The following is a 10,743-nucleotide window of genomic DNA, read 5'->3' as shown; positions in this document are numbered from 1 at the left end:
TAAGTTACACCAGTTGACAATGATTACAGAATTTACAGTATTACTTTCGGGCACAGAAGGAAGACCAAAAATAACTCTTACGAAATGAGCTTAGTGAAAAAGGCTGACATACCGTAAATATAACTTTACTGGGAAATTTGATTTCAAAATGTCAGGTCGATACAGCCATATTGGAGCTTGATAAAAATATTCTTATCAAAGAGCATATCTTTCTCAAACTGTCAAGCCTTCCTGATCATATTTGAAGAACAAGTAAGTCTTCAACTTGCATAAAAACTAATGTTCTCAATATGTATGCTGTAAAGTAGAAGGCAGGTGTAAAATCTAGGTGTAGCAAGTTTAGAAAATATGAAAAAATGTTGGCTCAAGCAATGCAAGTCCAACAAAGTTTTTACGTGTGTTGATGCTATCAGATAATTGAATCACATGCAGCAGATCTCTCAAATAAGGTGGAAAACTAGTACTAAGTGCTTCATGAGTTAAGACAGGATTCCAGAATCATGCAAACGCCGATATTTAACATAAAAAACTTTTGTCCAAGAGCTCCTAAACAAATATAACCTAACGTAAACGTAAATTACGTTTACGTTAGGTTATATTACGTCGTAATGATAATCATTCTGTAGGAGCAAATGGATTTTATAAATTTCAGTAACCCTTAACCTAACTTAATCTAATGTAACAATTGCAAAGGAAAAAAATAGATCAATCAGATACACCAAATTTGTTTGTATGATACTGGAATAGAATCAAGATAAGTTTTGAACTTTTGAAAATTGTTCAGGCCTTGGTAGGGACAGGGTGTCAGTGGAGCTCAGTCAACACAACACAATCTTGTTTCGAGGTGAAATATGTAATCTACTCCATAGTTCTATTGAAAATATTTTGAAATTGTTTGAGATGTATCTGAAGTACATTGCAGTAAATTGAATTACAGAAGTTCACTCTACTAATAACACAATTTATCACAGAACTCTCATCTAGATATTTCTTGATAAAAGCATTGTAACTTGTTCTTTAGGTGGTAACCAGCACTCTTAACAACATTATTTATTTGAGGGTTGGGACAAATTGTGATCAAGGGAGACACCAAAGTCATGCACTTTATCAGCTATATGTACTTGTTTACTGTTTATAATCATATTAAGCTGTTTGTTAATGGTTAATCCATAATCTAGCCTTAAAATTGCCTCCACAGAGGATAAAATAGATACTCTTACCTATTATCATGTCTTACCAAACTCCTAGTAGATCATAAATCATCTGTAAGCTAGACCAGTATTTTTCAAACTTTTTTACTGTGACCCACAGCAAGAACCACAGTTTACATCATGACCCATAGTACTTAGGTGTAATAAGAGGGTCTCACTAATTGCCGAACAAACCGAACAAAACCGAGAAAAGCCGAACAAAACAACAAAACCCAAACAAGGACGGGTTTTGCTCAAATGCACACTTCTATATATATATGGTTGCATTATTTGAACTATTTTCTTTAAAATGTGTGATTTCCATGTAATATGATCAAAGAGAAGTTACGTTTTTATCCTCTGCAATTTTACCGACCCCAGCTACGATTCGTCCAGCCCGCCGTCTATGATCACTGGTGGTATGGATCAAACTACACTCTTTTAAGTTTCTTACTGTTGTGTTATTAGTATAATAGACTGCATATAGTCTAATTAATTGAACTCTTTTCTTTAAAATGTGTGATTTTCATGTAATTTAACACATACATACATATACCAAGGCTTTTTCCCCCTTACAAGGGAGGTAGCCAAAAAGGGAAAGGTATAAAAACACTCCCACCCATTTCATCCCTAAATACACTCCACATCCCTCCCACTCATCTGAGCACCTCCTGGATGACGGGTCATCCCTGCACCTTGCCCACCGCCCTGGGTCAGAAGCAGTGTCGCAAGACACAGCACATCCACAGCAAGGCCGCTTCATTTAATCGGCGACCCCCCCTCTCCGTCCCCCCTTGCATATAAGGAGGGGACAGGGAGAAATCCCTTCGGGCTGCGTCAGAATTTGCTCACACATACTACCTCACCGCCCACCCCCGCCCATTCCTCCTCATGCAATCACAACATCATCCATATACAACCATTCTCCACTCACCTCTGTCTTCCGTCCTCTCCCTTCCTTCCTCAACAGACATTCCCCTCTTCCCCAAAGCCCCCTTCACCCCATCCATCCACCTCATCCTAGGACGTCTCCTCATGTTCACTCTCTCCACATCTGCCTTCCATACCTCTTTTACTAGTCTTTCTTCACTCATTCTTTCCATGTGTCCAAATCATCCTAATATTCTTTCATCAACCCTATCTCCCAGCTCCTTTTTCACCCCTGTTCTCCTCCTCACCTCCTTATTTCTCACTCTATCCAGCAGTAAGAAACAGTAAGAAACTTAAAAGAGTGTAGTTTGATCCATACCACCAGTGATCATAGACGGCGGGCTGGACAAATCGTAGCTGGGGTCGGTAAAATTGCAGAGGATAAAAACGTAACTTCTCTTTGATCATATTACATGGAAATCACACATTTTAAAGAAAATAGTTCAAATAATGCAACCATATATATATAGAAGTGTGCATTTGAGCAAAACCCGTCCTTGTTTGGGTTTTGTTGTTTTGTTCGGCTTTTCTCGGTTTTGTTCGGTTTGTTCGGCAATTAGTGAGACCGTAATAAGATATATATATATATATATATATATAAATATATATATATATACACATATACATATGTACAACACTGAATGGGTCCCAGTGATTAAAGATACATTTTAATAACCACAATGCACTTTAATTCTAAGCCATCAACATCGGGAGACTGAATGGAGGCCGACATGCAGAAATTGAAATGCGGTACTGCCAAGGATTCAAACCCAGCAGTCACATGACAAGGGCCGTAGTAACTTACCGACTATGCTATCAAGCTCTTGATAGCATAGTTGGTAAGTTACTACTGCATTTGTCATGTGATTGCTGAGTTTGAGTCCTCAGCAGTACCGCATTTCAATTTCTACATGTCGGCCTCCATTCAGTGTCCTGATGTTGATGGCTTATAATTAAAGTGCATTGTGGTTGTTAATATATATATATATATATATATATATATATATTTATACACACACACACACACCTGTATAATTTATAATGTGTGTGTGTGTTTATATATAAAAACAAATACACACACACATCGGTCGAAGTGACAGTGAAGTTTGGAACTCCAGGAAAATTTCAAATTTCGTCGATCTCAACAACGAGGGAATACCTTTGTTGTATTAGTAGGGAAGGGGAAAGCTCATGGTGGTATAGTGGGAAGGAGAAAGGGAGGGATTTTCTTGGCGACAATTACTTAATTCAGCATATAAAAGAGCCCACAAGATATGGAAACTTACTCGATCTATTGATCACTAGCCGCGAAAGCATGGTAACTGATGTAGAAGTCAGTGAAACCGTTGCAAGTAGCGATCACAACTTATTTAGATTCAAACACCTAAAATTTTTTAGAATAGATACTTGTGTTTCTAAAATACTGTACCCGATTTCATTAAAGCTCAGTTCATAGGACTACGTCAGGAGCTTCAGTTTGCAGATTGGGAGGCAAAATTAAACGAAAGACCTGTAGATCAGATGTGGGAAATAGTTCAAAATACGCTCACTAAGATGATTCATACTTACATTCCTTTTAAGGACAGACGTCCCCCAAATCAGGCTCGCCCAAAGTGGCTCGACAAAGAAACTGAAAAAAGTATTGCTAAAAAGAGACAGGCTTATAAGAAATATAAGTGCTCGGGTGCATATAATGACTGAAAATTATGTATCAATACATAGAGATTTAAAAAAGACAATAAGAAAAAGAAAACGACAATACAAAATGAACATCGCTGATAACTCCAAAGAGCATCCCAAAGAATTCTATAGTTACATTAGAGATAAAAAGGTTGTTAGGAATCACATTGGTCCACTATTATCTGCTGACGGTCAACTTGAATATTCAAATGAAGGAATGTGTAATATCTTAAACAATTATTTTAGCTCGGTATTCGTAAACAAAACACCTCAAAGTGAACTCCAAACTGAAACCTGTGAAAAGTCTGGGGTAAACTTACTCACTACGGTAAATATAACAAGAGAAAAAATTAAAAGGTGTATAGATAAACTCAAAGTTAATAAAACACTAGGGCCTGACGGTTGGCATCCAAGAATCTTAAAGGAAATGAAAAATGAGATTGTTGTTCCATTAGAAATTATTTTCAAGAAATCCATCATATCCGGAGATGTCCCAAGAGAATGGAAGCTAGCTAACGTTACTCCCATATTCAAAAAAGGTGACAAAAAGAAACCAAATAACTATAGGCCTATAAGTTTGACTTCAATCGTAGGAAAAATAATGGAAACTATCATCAAAGATGCTATCGAACATCATTTAGAAAGTAACCGTTTGATAAATGATAGCCAGCATGGTTTCAGACGGAAACGTTCTTGCATGACTAACTTACTCGAATTCTGCAACACAGTTATCTCAAATTATGACAAAAGAAACAATATAGATTTAATATATCTAGACTTTGCAAAAGCTTTTGATACTGTCCCACACGAAAGACTACTTACTAAATTAGCTTTACACAGAATAAGTGGTAGCCTATTAAGTTGGACTAGTAATTGGTTGAATGGTCGAAAACAGAGTTGTTTTAAATGGAAAAACTTCTAGCTGGAAAAATGTTACAAGTGGAGTTCCTCAGGGTTCCGTTCTTGGGCCACTTCTATTCATAGTATATATAAATGATATAGACCATGGACTCAAATCTACTGCTTCCAAATTTGCTGATGATACAAAACTGTGCAGAATGGCAAATGATCACTTAAACCAATTAGATATTCAAGAAGATTTAGATAAATTACAGCAATGGTCTGAAAAGTGGCTAATGAAATTTAACACAAGTAGATGCAAGGTAATGCACATAGGTAAAAATAAGCGTAAGTACGATTACAAGTTATTTGGAAATTCGTTAACAAAAGTACATACATATACCAAGGCTTTTTCCCTCTTACAAGGGGAGTAGCCAAAAAGAAAAAGGCATAAAATCATTCCCACCCATTCCATCCCTGAATACACTCCACACCCCTCCACCCTCCCTCTCATCTTAGCACCTCCTGAATGACGGGTCATCCCTGCACCTTGTCCACTGCCCTGGGTCAGAAGCAGTGTCGCAAGACACAGCACATCCACAGCAAGGCCGCTTCATTAAATCGGCGACCCCCCCTCTCCGTCCCCCCATTGCATAAAATGAGAGGACGGCGTAATTATCAGTAACGACCTCAAATCATCCAAGCAGTGTATTTCAGCCTCTGATTAAGCAAATAAGATTCTAGGACTGATTGTGCGATCTTTTGATTTCAAAAGTCCATCACTCATTAACAAGCTATATAAATCGTTAGTTCGTCCACATTTGGAATATGCTGCTTCCGTATGGTCACCGAATCTCATTAAAGACATTGACAGACTGGAAAAAGTACAACAGCGAGCCACAAAACTTATTCCAAATATCAAAAATAAATCATACAAAAATCGACTAAAACATATGAATCTGTTTTCCCTAAAAAAGCGTAGACTCAGAGGTGACTTGATACAGGTCTTTAAAATTCTAAAGGGAATTGACAACATCAAAAGTGACCAAATTTTCACATTGAATGAGAATCAGACAAGAAACAATGGTCTCAAACTGTCCGGAAATAGATTCAGTTTGGAAGTAGGTAGAAACAACTTTGCCAACCGGGTAGTTAATGAATGGACTTCCTGCACAGGTAGTGCAATGTAGTTCAGTTTGAAGCTTTAAAAATTATTTAGATAAATACCTAAGCAAGATGCTGTAATGATTATAATTTATTTTATATTATTTGTTTTTGTTTTGTTATCATTTGTCTGATTTTCATTTATTATTAATTATATGTCAATTTATTATTATTTACTATTTACCTGTTTATTATTTAACTATACCTATGCATTTATTTATGTATTTTGTTATTTACATTATTATAGTTTTTATTTATTATTTTATTATTATGATTTTTTTTTTCGCATCTGACCTAGATATGGACCAAAAGGTCTCCTGTCGGCATGCCCCGCCTTTGTAATCCTTTGTAATTACTGAGGAAAATGGAAGGAAATGAAGGGGACAAACAGGCCCCAAATGTTAGAAGGGGTGTCAACAAAAGGTGTGCAGAACACACAGACATCACTCCTCACAATCTGTCTCCATCTGTTAAGATCCTTATACATCTGCTCTTCTACTTGTTCCATCTCAAAGCCTCATCACTTCAGTCTGTAATGCACTCCTTCCATCCATCTCACTATTGGCCTGCCAACAGGTGTTCTCCTTTGCAGCTTCTACTCAAGGTATTTTATAGGTTTTCAGTTGCCATCCATTCTTTTGTTGTGTCCATGCCATCTCAATTTTTATCTTTCCACATCCTTTAACAATGATGTGACCCCAAATTCTTCATCTTATCTTATCTTCTTATGCCACCCATTCTTCCTGCTATGTTGGGTGCCAGATGCCACACCATACCTGCCATCCTCTTCACCACTGTATATCAACTTGTAATTGTCATGCACTGATTTCTTGCTGTCACCTTTGAGTCTTGTCTCACACATCCCGAGAACCTCCACTTTACACATTTTCATCATCTCAATGATTTCCTCCTCTTTCTAAGTGTAGAAATGCTTAGTGTTGTTGCTATGACCATTTGCTGTTTCCTATGAGAATGTTCATTGGGGTTCTGAGTCATTATTCCACATACCCAAGGAGAGATGTTTGGGTCTGTCCAGGTGTGATGTCTTTTGTTACTTCAGCATTTAGTTTTTCCTTGCCAGCTTGCTAGGCCTGTTGCAGGGAGTGCATTCCTGTCAATTTGTTCCTTCCCAACACTACACTCCAAGGGTTACAGGTCCCCTGATATGAAACCTGAGCATATGTGTTGGGTTGAGACAAGCCCCCACACTTCTGCAATGTTAAACAGGATCTTGTGACAGTGGAATATCAGCCTCTACTGCTGTGGAAGAGAATAGATACTATGAGGACATTTCTTATACAGTAGCAGTCTATAAATAATTTTCCTGTATTTGTATAGTAAAAGATATTTGATATTAGATTTGTTTTTGTGATTATTGATACAGCATTACATTTTAGGTAAGAACCAGTGTTGGCCACCTGTAGCTATGTGGTTGTCCTGCAAGAGGGATTTCTTCGGAAAATATCTTCCCATTACTCATCGTCAAGTCTGCTTTCACTTGGAGGTGCAGCCTCAGGGTCCTGGCACATAATTTCTAGATCAGACCTAAGATTTCTCTATATATATATAGAAAAAAAACCTTTGGAATTAACAGTGGCTACCTGCAAGTGGTGATCTAAGAGATAGACATCATATCTCTGCTGCCAATCTTCAAAACTTAGAAACACCTTCATCACCAGGGCTGACATTGGCCTTTCGACCAGGCACAAGATCTTATTCAGCTGTATTTTCTCAATTTTTTTTTACATGAGGAGAGATGACAGATGGTAACAGTTCCCTTTCTACATATAAACTGGGGGCATAGAAACAATCTTACACTAGTACAACTCAAATAATGGTACAACATTTCTTCCCAGAGAAATTTATAGGAGGACCCAAGGCCAGTCAACATGGGAGCAATATAGCAATAGAAAATTAATTATTAATTTTGTAAATTATAATGTATCAACGTAATATGCAATTTTGTGAGCGGGGAAAAAAAAAAAAAAAAAGGTGCTAAAACAGATTTCGTAAGTAATGAAGTCATGTCGGACGAATGGTACGCCATGTTTGTTTTGATAAATGTCGACATTGAAGAAATGAAAGGATGATAAATTCATCTAACCTAAACTAAACTAACCTAACCTAACCTGTGTTTAATAAATCATTACCTGCAAATTAAATGTCATCCAGCTCGTCCTCGTTGTCGTCATCGTGAGAGATGTTGGCGGGCTTTTTAACCACTCTCAGCTTGTGGGGTATACAAAGTTCTTGCAGCTTGAAGGAATGCATGTACAGTATCTCCACTCCATAACATTCCTTCAAGAAAATGTACCTGGCGAGGTACTATCAGAAGTACCGAGGCCGTCAATTGACAGACGACAAGATGGCGTCCTGATCCTATGCTACCGACTTCGTTCATTAGCATATTTGCTTGTAGCAAGGTATTTTTTATTTTCATTTCCACCCACAAAGTTGCATATTACGTTGATACATTTTAATTTACAAAATTAGTAATTAATTTTCTATTGCTATATTGCGCCCATGGTCGAAACTAAAAAAATACCCCAGTATTTAATATGGAATTATTTTATTATTATATGAACAGAAATTGATTTGATTAGGTGTAATATAAAAAAAAAAAAATCCCTCCCTCAGAGAAGGCAAGGATGATACCTCCTTTTTGAAGCAGGGAATTTCATGTAGTGTGCCCATACTATAAATTCAATTGCCACCAGGCAGCCTTGAAGCATCTCCAATTCTGATCTTTTTGCCCAAGTATAACTTGTGTGCTTCTCTTTTTATAGAAAATTTAACAAAATGTTACTTTGAAAGATAATGTAGTTTTATGGTTGTAACTGATGAGCCACTATAGTTGATCAGTTGAGTCCATAGGTGGTAGGAAGAGGAAAATGAGATGGTTTAGATAAGCTAAGAGAGTAAAAGAAAAAACTGGCAAAAATCATTGATCTAAAAATTAAAGTAGAAGGAAGTAGAGACCATAAATAAAATGGAAGAATACTACAAAAGAATGCCAGGATATAAGTGGTATAAATAGGGTAGACAAGTCATTAGAGTCAGTGATAGAGGTATTGCACTTGATGGAGAAATTAATAAGAAGAGCAGGTTTGGGGGAAATGAGAGAAAAAATAGGGAGAGTTACATCAATGTTTTAAAGGAAGGAATATACATGGTGTGAGAAAAATGGTAGAGAAGTTAGATAGGAAAATGTAACCTGTACTTCATGTAAATTTTATTTTCCTATTAACTCTTTTCTATGACTTAATAGATAAAGGAAAATACTACAGTCTTTCCTTTTGTAATGTTTTAAGGCTTAAGATCATCTCCACTATGAACACAAGGTAGTAACCATCACCTTTGGGAAGAAGAGGCCTTTGTTGAAAAAAAATGTGATAGGTATACATGCTTTTATAAGGCAACTAAGAAATTTGCTATTTGTTGTTACTCAATAAAACTCATGTGTTTCACTGTCTTCCCATTAACTCCAGGTGAATCCCAAGCAAAGTAAATATGGCATCCAAACAGGACAGACCTTGTCAACACATAGAACACCACTTCAGTCAGGATGGATCTAGTGATGTTACTATACGGTTGTTGCATAAGGGCCAGGAGCATCATTTTAAGGTATGATTACTTTATTTAGAAATGTAAACATATTTACAGTAGATACTTTGCTATATTTTGGATATTAAGATAATGAGACCTAACAAAGTGAAGTGGAATAAGATTTGTCTCTGTATTTACATACAGGGTTGGAGATATGTTCATGGGATCCCATCTCTTTGCCTCCGCTTATCGTACTTTGCTTTGAATCTATTTATATTGTTAGTCTGGATTATATTTTCATCCAACTTGTATCACAAACTTTTTAAGATCTTTTAAGGAGTTTTGCTTTTCCAACTTGTTAGTATGACTTCTTGTTGATCTTTCATCCTATACCAATAGGTCATATTTATTTTTCCTGCACTTTTTTCTTATCCAAATATCATAATCATGTCTCAGTTTTATCTTTGCTCATCCATTGTAGGAAATCCTAGTTTTCTCAGTCTTTCCTTATATATCTTATCATATATGGCTTGGAATCATCTTGGTTGCTACCATTTGTATTTTATCTATATACCAAAGGCTTTTTCTCCTGTATAAAGGAGGTAGCCAAGTCAAAAAGCAAACACCCACTCCCACTCATTTCACCCCCATCCACCATCCTTTTCTCCCTCTCATCTTAGCTCCTCATGGAGGACAGGCCATCCATGTATCCTGTCCACTGCCCTGGGTCAGAAACAGTGCAAGAAGACACAGTACATCCACAGCAAGGCTGCTTCACTTAATCAGTGACCCCCCCCCCTCTGTGTCACCTTATGCTGAAAAAGAGAAGGAAGAGAGAAATCCCTTCAGGCTGCATCAAAATATTCACTCATAACCACTCCCTACTCCCCCATCCCCCACCTCCTCCCATCCTTGCATCATAGTATCATCTATATCTTTAACTACATTCTATACATAGTGTACCCAAAGGTTTATTTTATGGAAAAATCCATCTATATATATTAAAAGCTTCTTCCCCCCTAATAAGGGAGGCCATCCAAGTTACACACCCACCTTAACCCATCCTACTCCTATCCATCACCCATGTGTTTCCCTTTCATCTTAGCTCCTCATAGATGAAAGGTCGTCCCTGTTTCCTGCCCATTGCCTGGGTCACAAGCAATGCAGCAAGACATAGCACATCCACAGCAGGGCCAGCCACTTCACTTTAATACCAGTCCTCCCACCTTGTCCCTTCATGCAAAAATAGAGAAGATAAGGAGAAATCCCTTCAGGCCAAGTCATTTTATAGTTCATTCACAACCATTCTTCACTTTCACCTATCCTTTGTTTTTTCTTCTTTGTTCAACAGACATTTCCCTTGTACATAAGGCCTCTTTCACCTCATCCATCC

General features: G+C 37.2%; 1 protein-coding gene across 7 annotated transcripts in view; it reads left to right on the top strand.

The window, feature by feature from the left end:
* LOC143038003 (BTB/POZ domain-containing protein 3-like) overlaps positions 1–10,743 on the top strand; it is a 48,987-nt gene continuing 38,244 nt past the window's right edge. For 2 of the 7 annotated variants that reach the window (XM_076206819.1, XM_076206813.1), the window contains exons 1-2: positions 114–252; positions 9,293–9,428. In XM_076206819.1, the coding sequence (XP_076062934.1) occupies positions 9,315–9,428 (114 nt within the window). In that variant the 5' untranslated portion in view covers positions 114–252; positions 9,293–9,314. The other 5 variants (XM_076206815.1, XM_076206817.1, XM_076206816.1 and 2 more) reach the window with 5 other exon arrangements.

Source organism: Oratosquilla oratoria, chromosome 23 (genome assembly GCF_046742065.1).
Source record: "Oratosquilla oratoria isolate Oo_2021 chromosome 23, ASM4674206v1, whole genome shotgun sequence".
NCBI classification, from domain to species: Eukaryota; Metazoa; Arthropoda; class Malacostraca; order Stomatopoda; family Squillidae; genus Oratosquilla; species Oratosquilla oratoria.
Note: the sequence above shows the minus strand (reverse complement) of the source record. Positions and strands in the feature narration are given on the sequence as shown.